The 15336-nt window shown below is 47.0% G+C and overlaps 2 protein-coding genes and 1 long non-coding RNA gene across 9 annotated transcripts in view; 2 read left to right on the top strand and 1 right to left on the bottom strand.

The window, feature by feature from the left end:
- The window catches only part of PRCD (photoreceptor disc component), an 18379-nt gene extending 16433 nt beyond the window's left edge, over positions 1-1946 (top strand). For all 4 annotated transcript variants that reach the window (XM_017884913.1, XM_017884914.1, XM_017884915.1 and 1 more), the window contains one exon: positions 1478-1946. Coding sequence is in view for 1 of the 4 variants with exons in the window: in XM_017884916.1 (XP_017740405.1) it covers positions 1478-1496 (19 nt within the window). In the remaining 3 variants the exon portion in view is untranslated. The remainder of the gene's footprint in view (positions 1-1477) is intronic.
- A 4452-nt stretch (positions 1947-6398) lies between these two features.
- Positions 6399-13484, top strand: LOC108537421 (uncharacterized). Its single transcript, XR_001887805.1, has 4 exons — positions 6399-6490; positions 7585-7676; positions 9856-9970; positions 11333-13484. It is a non-coding gene; the product is annotated as an uncharacterized LOC108537421 (long non-coding RNA).
- The window catches only part of ST6GALNAC2 (ST6 N-acetylgalactosaminide alpha-2,6-sialyltransferase 2), a 31430-nt gene continuing 29575 nt past the window's right edge, over positions 13482-15336 (bottom strand). Inside the window, exons 9-11 of one of the 4 annotated variants that reach the window (XM_017884880.1) lie at positions 14570-14690; positions 14243-14417; positions 13482-14137 (exon numbers count right to left, since the gene is read on the bottom strand). In XM_017884880.1, the coding sequence (XP_017740369.1) occupies positions 13978-14137; positions 14243-14417; positions 14570-14690 (456 nt within the window). In that variant the 3' untranslated portion in view covers positions 13482-13977. Of the gene's footprint in view, positions 14418-14569; positions 14691-15336 lie in introns of all 4 variants that reach the window. The other 3 variants (XM_017884881.1, XM_017884883.1, XM_017884882.1) reach the window with 3 other exon arrangements.

Raw genomic sequence — 15336 nt, forward strand, 5'->3', positions numbered from 1 at the left:
GATAATGACAGGGCTGTCGTGAGAATCAGATGAGACAGTGAATAAAAGGTGCTTCCAGAGTACCTGCCACAGAGTAAACATTTCATATACACATAGCTGTTATTACTTCAGAAAGGGCACTTGCACACATCAGCTCATTTTCCGTATTCTGTCATGATCCATTCTTCTGGGAAGAATTATTTTAAAAGATATCATTTAGGATGATTTGACTGAAATAGAACACCCAACTTAAAATGACTTAATAAGATTTCTTTTTTAAATCTCACTTTTTTTTTTTTTTTTTGAGATGGAGTCTCGCTCTGTCACCCAGGCTGGAGTGCAGTGGTACGATCTCCGCTCACTGCAAGCTCCGCCTCCCGGGTTCACGCCATTCTCCTGCCTCAGCCTCCCGAGTAGCTGGGACGACAGGCACCCGCCACTACACCCGGCCAATTTTCTTTTTTTTGTATTTTTGTATTTTTTTGTATTTCACCGTGTTAGCCAGGATGGTCTCGATCTCCTGACCTCGTGATCCGCCTGCCTCGGCCTCCCAAAGTGCTGGGATTACAGGCGTGAGCCACTGTGCCCGGCCTAAAATCTCACATTTTGTAATTCACTCTAACTGAGATGCCATTGCTTGCAAGACACATCCTGCATTTAAGAACGTGAAAATGGCCGGGTGCGGTGGCTCAAGCCTGTAATCCCAGCACTTTGGGAGGCCGAGATGGGCGGATCACGAGGTCAGGAGATCGAGACCATCCTGGCTAACATGGTGAAACCTCATCTCTACTAAAAAGAATACAAAAAACTAGCCAGGCGAGGTAGCGGGCGCCTGTAGTCCCAGCTACTCGGGAGGCTGAGGCAGGAGAATGGCGTAAACCCGGGAGGCGGAGCTTGCAGTGAGCTGAGATCCGGCCACTGCACTCCAGCCTGGGCGGCAGAGCAAGACTCCGTCTAAAAAAAAAAAAAAAAAAAAGAACGTGAAAATGCAACCGGCTGTGGTGGCTCATGTTTGTGATCCCAGCACTTTGGGAGGCTGAGGTGGGCGAGTTACCTGAGGTCAGGAGTTCAAGACTAGCCTGGCCAGGATGGTGAAACGCTGTCTCTACTAAAAATACGAAAATTAGCTGGGCGTGGTGGTGCACACCTGTAATTCCAGCTACTTGGGAGGCTGAGGTAGGAGAATCACAAGAACCCAGGAGGTGGAGGGAGGTTGCAGTGAGCCGAGATCATGCCACTGCATTCCAGCCTGGGTGACAAGAGCAAAGCTCTGTCTCAAAAAAAGAAAAAAAAAATGTATATGTGTATATATGTATATGTGTATGTGTGTGTGTGTGTGTATATATATATATATATATATATATATGAAATGTACAAATGTGTCTCTGAATCAAAACAAGAGGTCTGAAGTTCGGGGGTGTTGGGACTGGCGGCTTCTGCAGGTCAGCAGCATCACCGAGGACTCACGTTCTTTATTCTTTCTACTCTGCCATCGCAGTCCTTCAGCTCCTACTTAATGGAAGCCTTGCAGATGCAAGATGGCTCCAGCAGGCCCAGCATCACTTCTTCACAGTGTCCCAAAGCAAGAAAAAAGGCTGTTGTTTTTTAAAGCAGGAAAACTTTCCCAAACTTGGCCAGAATTGCATCGCAGACCCTTTCCCAAAACAATTTCCAGCGAAGGGAATAGACTGACCATGTCTGGCACAGATGAATGAAGATTTGCCCCTGGGGGCTAGGGAGGGGCTTGCCCCCGCTGAAGCAGACCCTTGCCCAGCAGCTGAACAGAGCCTAGGTTCATCAGATGGAGGAAGAGACTGGCCGCTAACAGTGCCTGACATACAGATGTGCTTCCTGTGATGCCGCTGCTGCCACCGCTCCAAATGTAAGCAGTCAGCTGCTTGGGATACTACCTACCTTCTTTTGTGTTCTTATTAATACAATTAAAGATTGCTTTCTGGGTAGAGAAATTAACCTCAATATTCTAAAGACTGTTTTCTTTATTTTTATGTATTTATTTTTTTGAGACAAGATCTTGCTCTGTCACCCAGGCTGGAGGGCAGTGATGCAATCATGGCTCACTGCACAGCCTCAATCTCACGGGCCCCAGCAATCCTCCCACCTCAGCCTCCCATCCAGGTGGGGCCACAGGCATGTGCCACCACACCTGGCTGTTTTTCATTTTTAATTTTTTATTTATAGAGATGGAGGTCTCCCTATGTTGCTCAGGCTGGTCTTGAACTCCTGGGCTCGAGCAATCCTCCTGCCTTGGCCAACCAAAGTGTTGGGATTATAGGCGTGAGCCACTGCAACCAGCCCAAACTGTTTTCTATTACTGTGGGTTTCAGATACCATGTCTTAAACCCCGTCAGTGACCACCCCAACACAATAGGCCAGTTGACTGAATTCTCCCTTTGTACTCAGAGCCTGGGTCCCTGAAAAGCGCTGGGGACTTCTGCCTTCCTGTTTGTAAAGGGTCACTAGACTGTGACTCTTTCCATGTCAATAAATAGAGGTCTGCACTAGCCTGGTATAATGGCTGCATAATAATTCCACGGTAGGTAAAACTTAAATGTCCTAGCTCTCGCCAGCAACGAGTGCAAATGAGATCACAGTAACATCCACATTTCAGTCTCAACAGCTCTGAGCCCTTGCCGGCTCATTCAGGAATTCTGATGCATTCTCTGAAGTCTCCCCAGTTATTTCTGGGTTGGCTGCACAGTGTACTTTACATGTGCTTAGGCACAAGGCCTCTCATTGTATTTCACTCCAGCCTCTTGGCCACTGCCCAGCTGCCCTGGCATCCCTATCTGCCATGAACCTGCTGTTGGGGAAGCAGTGTCCAGTCAGGTGTGAAAGCGACTTGGTGGCCTGCGGCGGAGCGAGGACTATAAAAGAATGGCCCTCACTATACACTGGGTGGCATCCAGGCCCAATATAGCCCTGCTAGAGCCCGGAGCCTCCATCTTCCACACATCAGCTCTGCAGCCTCCCATCTTCACTCTTCCTGCCATGAAGTGGCTCAAATGGCAGAGCAGGTGCCCACTGTTCCTCCTTTCTTTTTTTTTTTTTGAGACGGAGTCTGGCTCTGTCTCCCAGGCTGGAGTGCAGTGGCACGATCTCTGCTCACAGCAAGCTCAGCCTCCCGGGTTCATGCCATTCTCCTGCCTCAGCCTCCCGAGAAGCTGGGACTACAGGTGCCCGCCACCTCGCCCGGCTAATTTTTTTGTATTTTTAGTAGAGAAGGGGTTTCACCATGTTCGCCAGGATGGTCTCGATCTCCTGACCTCGTGATCTGCCCGCCTCGGCCTCCTAAAGTGCTGGGATTACAGGCGTGAGCCACCACGCCCAGCCCTGTTCCTCCTTTCAACCACATTTCTGATTTTGTCCCCAACCACCCCTACAAACACATGAAAATCTTCTTCCTTCTCCCTTCCTCCCCCAAAACAAAAGTCCTTATACATAAGGTCACCTTATTCATTAGTGGTAAAAGCATGGATTCTACAGGCTGGGAGCAAAGTCTGACCCTGCCGTTACTGGTTATGTGAATTTGGGCAAGTTACCGAATTTCCCAGTGCTACTGTTTCCTTATCCGTAAAATGGGAACAGTGATAGTGTTACCAGAGAGGAGTCCTGATCCAGGTCCCAAAAGAGGGTTCTTGGATCTTCAGCAAGAAAGAATTTGGGGTGAGTCTATAAAGTGAAAGCAAGTTTATCAGAAAAGTAAAGGAATAAAAGAATGGCTACTTGGCTGGGCATGGTGGCTCAGGCCTGTAATCCTAGCACTTTGGGAGGCTGAGGCAGGCAGATCACTTGAGGTCAGGAGTTCAACACCAGCCTGGCCAACATGGTGAAACCCTATCACTACTAAAAATACAAAAATTAGCCAGGCGTGGTGGCGTGCACCTGTAATCCAGCTACTCGGGAGGCTGAAGCAGGAGAATGGCTTGAATCCGGGAGGTGGAGGTTACAGCACCACTGCAGCCTGGGTGACAGAGCGAGACTCTGTCTCAAACAAACAAACAAACAGGCTACTCCACAGAGCAGCCCTGAGGGCTACTGGTTTCCCATTTTTATGGTTATTTCTTGATTATATCCTAAATGGGGTGGATTATTTATGCCTCCCATTTTTAGACCATATAGGGTAACTTCATAAGGTTGCCATGGCATTTGTAAACTGTCATGGCGCTGGTGGGAGTGTAGCAGTGAGGACGACCAGAGGTCACTCTTACTGCCATTGTGGTTTTGGCTTTGGCGGGCTTCTTTACTGCAACCTGTTTTATCAGCAATGTCTTTATGACCTGTGTCTTGTGCCGACCTCCTATCTCATCCTGTGACTTAGAATGCCCTACCTGTCCGGGAATACAGCCCAGTAAGTCTCAGCTTCATTTCACCCAGCTCCTATTCAAGATGGAGTTCTCTGTTTCCAACGCCTCTGACAGTAGTACTTCACTGCATTGTGAGGATTAAACGAGTTCATACATGTACAGGAATCAGTGTAGGGAGTGGCACCTGGTAAGTGCTATGAAGTATTAGCTCTCATTACTATTTTGTCTACAGCAGGTCACCAGCCCGCTAGCAGCTTTTGGGAAATTCCACACTTAGAATTCCCACTGCAAGTCTCAAAGGAAAGGAACTATGTTTGCAGGGACAGAACACATTCTTCCTTTCAGTATTACACAAAATGACGTGTCTTCAAGGGTAAAGTAGAGAAACCCAATGGCCAGAATTACTGCTGAATGAATTAATGATTATTTGCGAAGACTTACTGTTAGCATAGCAGGTAAACACCAAACCCTGCACTGTTAAGAAATTAAAAAGAAAAAAAAAAAAAGGGGCTAGGCGTGGTGGCTCACACCTGTAATCCCAGCACTTTGGGAGGCCGAGGCGGGTGGATCACCTGAGGTCGGGAGTTTGAGACCAGCCTAACATGGAGAAACCCCGTCTCTACTAAAAATACAAAATTAGCTGGGCATGGTGGCGCATGCCTGTAATCCCAGCTACTCAGGAGGCTGAAGCAGGAGAATCACTTGAACTTGGGAGGTGGAGGTTGTGGTCAGCTGAGATCGCGCCATTGCATTCCAGCCTGGGCAACAAGAGTGAAATTCCGTCTCAAAAAATAATAATAATAAAAAAATTAAAATAAAAAGCCCTTGAAGAGCTTACAATCAAATGAAAGGGGGTAAACATAAACAAATGTGGTCATTTGAAAATAAGTATCTGCAACATATTACCATCTGCAGGACAACATAAGCCACACTGAAGGCCACAGAGATCACTGTTAATGGGTGGATGAGAACGGGGAGACTGGAATGGAGAAAAAAGGCTCTTGGTCTTGCAAATTTAAACTAGCTTTCAAATAGGTGCAAATTCTGGCCCTGGTTGTTGTCATTTTGCTTTATTTTATTTCAAAATGAAGCCAGACCGGGCGCAGTGGCTCACCTTTGTAATCCCAGCACTTTGGGAGGCCAAAACAGGATTGCTTGAGGCCAGGAGTTTGAGACCAACCCGGGCAACACAGTGAGACCTCATCTCTGCAAAATAAAAATAATCAGCTGGGCGTGGTGGTGCTCGCCTGTCGTCCCGGCCACTTGGGAGGTCGAGGCTGCAATAAGTTATGATTGCACCACTGCACTCCAGCCTGCGTGCCAGGGTGAAACCTCGTCTCAAAAACCAAGAAAACCCAGAAACAACAACAACAAAAAAAAATGAAGCCAAAGTGGTTGCCTGAAAAATAACACTCAGAAGAGCAGTGGGTGTTACATCATTCTCCGTTCTTTTCGTAATTCAACTCGTGACGCTTGCCTTTCTTTCTCTTCTCGGAATGAAAAGCACACTCGGCCCGGACCCTCGGGCAGCCGCGAAGGCGGAGCCCCGTCGCTCTCGAGCGCCCCCTGCCGCCCGCGCCTCGGCCTCACCGGCCTCGCCCCAATCTTAAAAACACCTGAGCGGGAGGTTGAACTATTCCCTTGGAATCTCTCCTCTTCACTAACCCAGTGAACCACCCCAAATGCCCCTATCCTCCCCCAAATAAAATCCGCAGAGCAATTAAAAAAGATATTCGGCCAAGCCCCGGTTTCCTCATCCGTCCCTGGCCCCTCGAACTTTCTGTGCTTCCCCAGTCTCTGTGCTGATGCTCAATGACAACCTGTGCTGATGCTCAATGACTTTCTGGCAGAAGTGAACCTCCAGCTTCGTTTTCTGACAGCCGTGGTTCTTTATAGGCCTGGTTTCCCACTCCGGATCCTCCACTGCCCCTGGTGGCGGCCACCATCTTACCCCCAGCTCCGGGGTCGCGCTGAGGACGCGGCCAGCCCCCAGTCACTGCAGTTTTGAACTACATTTCCCATCAGCCCTTTCTCAACATCGCGAGAGTTCCGGGAGAGATTGCCGAGAAGACTTGTGCGCAGGCGCGGTCTCGCGTTCTTTTCTAGGTTGGCCGCGTGGCTGGAAGACATGGCCGCTCGCGTTGGTGTGGAACACGGCGAGCAGCTTCAGGCCTTTAGTGATGATGGTAAGGCTGCCTGAGTGGGAAAACGGGGTCTTCCTTGACACGACACTAACACACTTGGCCTCCCTTCCTCAGAGACGAAGTGGTGACGATAAGCTCGTTTCTCTCTCGTAGGGTGATTAGGAGGGTTAGAAGTACTGGATGAGAAAATGCTTTCCAAACGGCGAGAAAGTGTTATGTGAAGGGAGAGAGCTCAAGCCCGTCCTAGGCGTCATAGGGCCGGCTTCTGCGGGGGAGGGGACCTGACAACCTGGGCAGCCCCGTGCTCCTCCGCCGCGCGTGTGCTGAGCGTGCACGCCCGGGGGTCTTCGGTGCCCGCGCACGGGCAAACTCTGACGATGGTGGTTCTTAATTCAGCATCAGGAGTGTTAACGTGTGAAAACGTGATTCCACTTGGAGTGCCTTGAGGACGGCCCCGATCGGTAGTTTATATTTAACTTTACATATAGGAATCAATAGGATTGTAAACTTCTTCTGGAAAGCTGTAGTTTTAACAACGAGCCTTTTTTCCTTCCCCAGAGGCCTTTCTTTGTTTGGCATCTGCAGAGACAGTTAAAAGCAGAGCTCCAGGTTGAAGGAGCAGAGTAATGGATGGAGCCCTAATTTGAGTAAGAATGGGTTCAGGCAAGGCCTGAGTGGTCACCAAAAATGAGAAAGCACAGATGGTGCTATCACATACATTCACGTCCTGCTTTATTCTGAAGTTCAAGTGTGAGAATACGTGTTGACATACAAGCCAGCTATGGTACGAAGTTACTCAGAATTCAGAATACTAATTATTTTAATGATAAAAATGAGTAGGGTCTGTGCCTGTGTAATTTGGGGCCACTAGATGTCACTGTAACCAACGTGGATCCTTGTTAGGGCATGCAGGGATGGAAAGAGACATGGCAAATGAATTTTGGATCGCTGGGATTTAGGAATCTTTGTTATTGGCTGAGCTGAGGATGATCTAAAGTTATCCCTGTCTGAAATGGTATCTTTTGTGAGGAGGTCTGACTCGCTGAGGCTCAGCCGTTTAATACAGATCTGGAGAATAAACCTTAAGGTGGTTTCTGTTAGAATGAAGCCTGTTATCCTTCTCTTTTACATTAAAGGTGTTGGCTGTGGCCTTGAAAACAGTCATATGAAAACTCATCACCTTAAGGTGTTGAGTGTGAGGATCTTCATGATGAAGTTTCTTTAAATGGTGAGATTTTTAATTCTTTGATAGACTTAAGTATGCTTATGGTCCCCTTTAAGTATTGGTTTGTTTTGGGGATGTATTGGTCTTCCAGGGTTATGATTGCCCAGATAATGGAAGTAGTATGGAATTCCTTTTGCTAGGGTCCTTGCCCTTGCCAAGCACTCTCACAAAGAGTATTTTTTGTTTGTTTGTTTGTTTGTTTTGAGATAGAGTTTTGCTCTTGTTGCCCAGGCTGGAGTGCGATGGTACGATCCTGACTCAGCATAACCTCTGCCTCCCGGGTTCAAGCTAGTCTCCTGCCTCAGCCTCCCAAGTAGCTGGGGGATTTCTCCATGTTGGTCAGGCTGGTCTCGAACTCCCGATCTCAGGTGATCTGCCTGGCTCAGCCTCGCAAAGTGCTGGGATTACAGGCGTGAGCCACCGCGCCTGGCCATAAATAGTATTTCTAATATCAACCCCATGTGAGGTAAATTTTTTCCCCCACTCTGCTGTTGAGTAGGTAAAAGTGAGGCTTAGAGAGTTCTCTTGCCCAAAGTTATACAAGCAGTTACTGAGTTAGACTGGCGGTTCTCAACTGGGGAGGGATGGTGTTCTTGGTCTCCAGTGAATGCTGCTATTAATAAATATCCTGGCCGGGCCTGGATATTTATCTCATGCCTGTAATTCCAGCATTTTGGGAGGCCGAGGTGGGTGGATCACCTGAGGTCAGGAATTCGAGACCAGCCTGGCAAACATGGTGAAACCTTGTCTCTACTAAAAATACAAAAATTAGCTGGGTGTGGCGGTGGGCACCTATAATCCCAGCTACTCAGGAGACTAAGGCAGGAGAATCTCTTGAACCCAGGAGGCAGAATTTACAGCGAGCTGAGATTGCACCATTGTACTCCAGTCTGGGTGACAAGAGCGAAACTCTGTAAATAAATAAATAAATAACCTACAGTGCACACAACAGCCTGCATGAGGAATAATTGATCCACCCAGTATGTCAGTAGAGCTGAGGTTGAAAAACTCCTGTATACCACACATTAGGCTAACTAGATCTGGGCTCTAGTCTCAGCCTATTTTCTCACCAGAGTCTTATTTCTTCATTTGTGAAACAGGGTTAGTGATTTCAAAACCTGACTATTACATCAGAACCACCTACAAAGTGCTAAAATATACACATTCCTAGGCCTCACCTCCAGGCATGGGTGAGAATGGCTCTGGGGTGGAGTCCAGGAATCATGTGGCCAGTCCAAGAGCAAATGGGTAGTAACTAGATCGGGGTGTCATCTTTTGGCTTCCCTGTGCCACACTGGAAGAAGAATTGTCTTGGGCCACACATAAAATATACTAACACTAATGATGGCTGATGGACTGAAAAAAAATCTCATGATGTTGTAAGAAAGTTTACAAATTTGTGTTGGGCTGCATTCAAAGCCGTCCTGAGCCACATGCAGGCTGTGGGTTAGACAAGCTTGAATTAGATGATCTGATCTGTTTTTAGTGCAAGGATTTTATTATAGTGAGATTGTAGTGCTGGCTATTTTTAAGTAGCTCTTGGGCAAATCTCTAATCCTCGGTCTTAAAAAACCGAAAGCCTGGAGGGTGCGGTGGCTGACACTTGTAATCCCAGCACTCTGGGAGGCCGAAGCAAGTCGATCACCTGAGGTCGGGCGTTCAAGACCAGCCTGACCAACATGGAGAAACCCCATCTCTACTAAAAATACAAAATTGGCCTGCCGTGGTGGCACGTGTTTGTAATCCCAGCTTACTTGGGAGGCTAAGCCGGAGAATCACTTGAACCCAGGAGGTGGAGGTTGCAGTGAACTGAGATCAGGTCATCGCACTCCAGCCTGGCAACAAGAGTGAAACTGTTTCAAGAAAAACAACAAAACAAAACTGAAAGTCACATGCTTGCTCCGCAAAGAGTTTGCGTGAGGGAAGTGAACAATTTGATAAAAAAAATAGTTTGCGTGTGCTGTGGCTGTTAGTGCTATGGGCCAGCACGTTGGGGGGAGCTGAGTCCATGATGATGTCAAGTTATCCCTGTCTGAAGGCAAAGAAAGGCCTTTCAGTGTGGAATTTGAATATCTGAAACTCAGTTTCCCAAGCTTGCCTTACAGAAATTTTAAGCTGCTTGAGAGTTACTCTGCGTGTATCTTCTTAAGTAGTTTTTTTTCTTAATTTCTCTTCTTCCCAGGTGCAGTGAGCCTCAGTTTCCGAGGCCGGAAAAGGATCCTCTAGTAGCCACATTGTGGCAGCTGCCCTGAACTGGGACCTGGACCTGGACCCAAATTGCCATGTCTTTAATGCATGTAAGTAGACTGGGAAACAGGCTTGGTTTGGCGGGTGGTAATCAAAACGCTGCTCTGGACATAAAGCAATGGATGCCAAGGGCAGGGAGACTTCAGGAGCGTTTTGTTGCTAGGTGTCCGCAGTAAGAGAGAAAACTGAACTGCTTTGCCGGAAACAAGTTAAATGATTGCTTTCCTGTTTGTAAGCTTTGTTTTTACATCTTTCATATCCCTAAGAAGTCCCACAAGCCTATGATGGTTAGTTATCCCTGTCTGAAAATGTGGACTGAGGGAAATCATCTATTCTGAGGCTTAAGGGTTTGGCTCCATGTTTTTTTTTCCCCCTTTTTTTCCCCTCAGCATATCCTGCTGAGAGTCCGGTCTAGAGCATCATTCCTCTAAAACGTGAAAAGCAAATGTGTGGTTGCCCTGCTTTCTCTAGTCCCTTGATTATGGCTCTGAGGGTACAGGCTGTATGAGGCGGCGGAAATGCACAAGTAGCCAGGATTTGATTTATGCCCTTATTGTGGAATGAAAGTGTTTGTTACATATTTCAAGAAAATGAATGTGCTCTTAGAAACAGATTGGAATGTAGGATGTATGCCAGCTTGTGGCAATGAGAATGCTTGACGACTCTGACCTTGCCTCTGCTCCAGGGTCCTGACATTTAGGGGAAACCACGGCTGTTTGGTTTCTATGTGCTTTGTTAAGGATGCCAGGGAGGTCTCCTGAGTTTGTAGCTTAGATCCTGTCTGAATGTCAGGACTGGTGTGTGAGCAAGAAAGAAGCCAAGTGGTGCTGGAGGGTGGGGTGCCCGGCTTTGTTCCCATTTGAATGCCAGGCTTGAAGTGCACACAGATCGCCTTTCTTTTCTGTTAAAATGGGAGGTGTGTGCAAACTCTGTGTATTTAAGGTTGTGTTTTTGCTGGACACCAAAGAAGCTGTATTCTGGGTTAGATTTAATGAGCCTAAAAACTGGTAGTTTACAGCCTGCAAGTAAGACAGTGAAAAGGGCAGCTTATCAAGTGGTTATTGTCTGCTGAGTGGACTTGACTACAGAACTCAAGTAAACCATAAGATTTGACTTGAAATGTTTATATCCAGAGGGAATGCTTTCTGATAGTTGTTTACTGGCCTCTTACCAGCAACTGCTCCCTCAGAGGTACTGTCTCCTTAAAATGAGTCATCCTGGATCCCTACCAGCCTGCACCAAAATGATGTGATAGTGCCCCGTTACGCTCCCCCAACGCACACATGCCTGCTGGTGATGAGAATGAGTGCTCTTAGACTGACTGCCTTTTTCTCCCAAATTAGTTGTTATATAGCATTCAGTTTTGAGTCACTTCCTTGGCTGTTACTTCCTATTATTCTCCTGTTTTATAGGTTAGCTACTAGCGATGCCAGATGGGATCAGCACAGCCCTGCCTCTGCTGCTAATTGTTCCTCTGAAGGAATCGCCATGCCTTCTTCGGCCTTCATCTTTAAAGGAACGAAGTGACTGAGATTATTCTGGAAAAGCTTTTGGCAGTTAGTGAAATTAGAGTACAACTAAGAACATTTTCAGACCTCCACTGTGGATGACCTGGGTATAATCTCACAAATCGATGGGACTGCAAGGATTGTACACTGAAATGAACGTGATGATACTGTGTTGGAAGAGCCTAAGAGGAAACTGATGCCGTGAGTTTCAGAGAGTAACGCTTAACCCCAGTTACACAGATACCATCTTGTGTTTTCTCTTTTTCAGTTACCCACTGCATTGATTTTGTGATCTGCTAATGGGTTGCCACCCACAAACATTGCTTTAGCACTTTTACTTCAAATCAATGAAGGACTGAGAAAAGTTCTCCTGGTGTCTCCACAGAGTGGCTTCCAGGAATAGGTCTTTGCATAGAATATCAGTGGTTTCCTTTTTTGTTTCAAATAATGGTCAGAAGATATCCAGTGTTGACTCACCAAGGCAATCAGGTTCCTTTTTCCTTTTTTTTTTTTTACATTTTATATTTTTGCTCTTTTTTATTTTATTTATTTTTTGAAACGGAGTTCCACTCTGTCGCCAGGCTGGAGTGCAGTGGTGTAATCTCAGCTCACTGCAGCCTCTGCCTCTCGGGTTCAAGCAATTCTCTTGGCTCAGCCTTCTGAGTGCTGAGACCACAGGTGCGTACCTTCTTTAGTAGAGACGGGATTTCACCATGTTGGCCAGGATGGTCTCTATCTCCTGACCTCGTGATCTGCCTGCCTCAGCCTCCCAAAGTGCTGGGATTACAGGCATGAGCCACCACGCCCAACCTTTTTTTTTTTTTTAATTTAAATTTAAATATTTTTGAGACAAATTTTTTTGTTTATTTGTTTTTTGTTTTTGAGACAGTTTTGCTCTGTCGCCCAGGCTGGGAGTGCATTGGCATGATCTCTGCAACCTCTACCTCCCAGGTTCAAGCAATTCTTGTGCCTCAGCCTCCCGAGTAACTGAGACTACAGGCGCATGCCACCACACCTGGCTAATTTTTTATGTTTTAGTAGAGACAGAGTTTCAACCATGTTGTCCAGGTTGGTCTCGAACTTCTGAGCTCAGGCAATCCACCCGCCTTGGCCTCCCCAAGTGCTAGGATTACAGGTGTGAGCCACCACACCCAGCTATTTTTTCTTTTGTTTTTTAATTTTAAAGTTGGGGGTGGTCTCAATTTTTTACCCTGGCTGGTCTCAAACTCCTGGACTCAAGCGATCCTCTGGCTCCAAGCCCACTACCAGTCTGAGGTTTCTTTACTAAAAGATCACTACCTTTTTTTCCTCTTATCTGCTGCCATGTGAGACGTGGCTTTCACCTTCTGCCGTGATTGTGAGGCCTTCCCAGCCACAAGGAACTGTAAGTCCAATAAACCTCTTTTGTAAATTAAAAAAAAAAAAATCACTGTATAAGATACTAGGATGGATTGTGACTGTTGAGGGGTGCTTACATATCCCACATTTGACTACATTCTTTCCAAACTAAGTATTCTATCCAAAGGAACGTACTGCTGTCATGGAGACCAAAGAGAGACTGTTTAAGGTTGCCAAGGTGAAGCGAGCTGAGAGGCTCTGTTCTGGTGCCAGCAACTCTGAAATCTTAATTCCTGCTGTCCAGGCAGCGGAATGCCATGGTTTCCCCAAGTAGGTAGCTGCTTTAGCAATTAAAGCCCAAATGTCTGTTCTGTTGATCAGAGGTCTCTGAATTTCCGAAGTGGTGTTTCGTTTCTGGTGACTGAGTTAATCCCCATCCCTCTTGTAAAGTGTGCTAATAGAATCAGCCTTTCAAAGCTACAGACCCAGACCGTGCCCTAAATTGACCAACATGATTGATGTGCCTCGGGAAGTCTCTTGCCAGCGTCCCTGTGAAGACCTCCCCCTGCTGCTGCCTTGCACACTGAAGCATCTCAGACTGTGCAGAGCCATTTAGTCATCGAGACAGTAAATCCCAGGGCTGGGTTAAGTGCTGTGTGATAACTTGGATGAGACTTCTTATAAAGCCACTTACAATAAAATTAGGAAACTACCGTCAGCTAAGTTCAAATTTACTGAAGCCAAGGTACGAGGATGAGGGTTTATTACCTGGTAACATCATCCTGTTGGTGACAAGGTGGGGATACGTCTCTAATGGGACTTCCTTCAGTGGCAGGCAGGCTGCCAAGCAACTAACCCCCATCAAGTGCCAGACCCTCCCAGTGTTCTGAGAGTGATCTCCATGCTGAACACCCTGCATTTTATATGATTTCTCTACCCAGCCCAAAAAAAGAAAATGGTCCATCATGTACACAGTTATCTAGTCTTAAGTTACATTCTGCCTTTTTTCTCCCACTTTATTATGGAGCAGAAGTAAGCCTATCATGTTCTTAGAAAAGCTCTTAAGAGGTGTCCTGGAGTCCTTGAATCACTTTAGCCTCTGGGGTAGGTTGCGCCACCAGGAGGATTTGGGCTGGAGCTTGTGTGTTTGCCTTTCAACTGGACTGCTGTTTGATCTTGGTGAACACTCCACTGACATTTCCTAAAGTTGCTCAGTGCAAATCCAGCAAAGCAGTCCATTTTCCCTTGGCCAAGATTGAGATATGTTGTTTTAGATGCATAGAGGAGTTTTCTTGGATGAGCCAAGGACAAGCTGGGGTGTCCTGCATTGAACAGACCTCAATGATAGTCGTGAATTCACCCCAGTGCCCTCTGTTGGAAAGAAAGGAAGGTAAAGATTGAAAAGTTAAGATAAAAGCTTTTGGCCACTTGAGAGGATCAGGGCCGCAAGTCTTGAAGAAGCAAAGGGTTCAGTGCCTTGGGGTCAGCGCTGGTATAGCTGAAGGATGCCAGCCTTGTGCAGGTCTCTCCACAGGGCAGCTTCCAGGGACAGATCGTGGTTTGCATAGAATATCAATGGCTTCATTTTTCGTTCGAAATAGTGGTCGGAAAATTTCCAGTAGTTGCTTGTGATGAATCCATAGGCACTGACCTGGGCAAGGATAGTCATTGGATTAGTATTTGTTGAGCATCTAGTGTGAAGTGACATAAGTTTAGAAAGATGTCCCCCTGCTGAGGTGAGGATAATGGTCTAGGGCTTATTCCCATTTAGCAAGTGGCGAGATGGATTCAGGGGTGACTCACTGTGTCCCCACGTCGCATAGCTGGTGATTGCCAGAGCTGGGTTTGGAACTCGAGGGTGGATGCAAAAAAGCCCATTACTACTCTCTCCCCATCCTAATTGGGGACTGCAGTCAAGACACTCCTGCATTAAAATAGGAAAAGGCCCGGTATGGTGGCTCACGCCTGTAATCTCAACACTGGGAAGCTGAGGTGGGAGGATCACTTGAGCTTGGAAGTTTGAGACCAGCCTGGGGAACATGGTGAGACCCTGTCTCTACAAAAAGTTAAAAAAAAAATGAGTTAGGCCGGGCGCGGTGGCTCAAGCCTGTAATCCCAGCACTTTGGGAGGCCGAGGCGGGTGGATCATGAGGTCAGGAGATCAAGACCATCCTGGCTAACATGGTGAAACCCCGTCTCTACTAAAAATACAAAAAACTAGCTGGGCGTGGTGGCGGCCGCCTGTAGTCCCAGCTACTCGGAGGCGGAGGCTGAGACGGGAGAATGGCATGAACCCGGGAGGTGGAGCTTGCAGTGAGCCGAGATTGTGCCACTGCACTCCAGCCTGGGCGACACGGCGAGACTCCGTCTCAAAAAAAAAAAAAAAAAATGAGCTGGACTTGGCAGTACATGCCTGTGATCCCAGCTACTTGGGGATCATCACAGCACTGCACTTCAGCCTGGGCGACAGAGTTGAGACCCTGTCTCAAAAAAGAAAAAAGAGAGAAAAGATACAGGCTTGAGTCGTGGAGTGGCGTTTGGCCTCCAGCTTTTTTTTTTTTTTTTTTTTT

The sequence above is a fragment of the Rhinopithecus bieti genome, unplaced genomic scaffold (assembly GCF_001698545.2).
Source record: "Rhinopithecus bieti isolate Rb0 unplaced genomic scaffold, ASM169854v2 scaffold_13400, whole genome shotgun sequence".
NCBI lineage: Eukaryota > Metazoa > Chordata > Mammalia > Primates > Cercopithecidae > Rhinopithecus > Rhinopithecus bieti.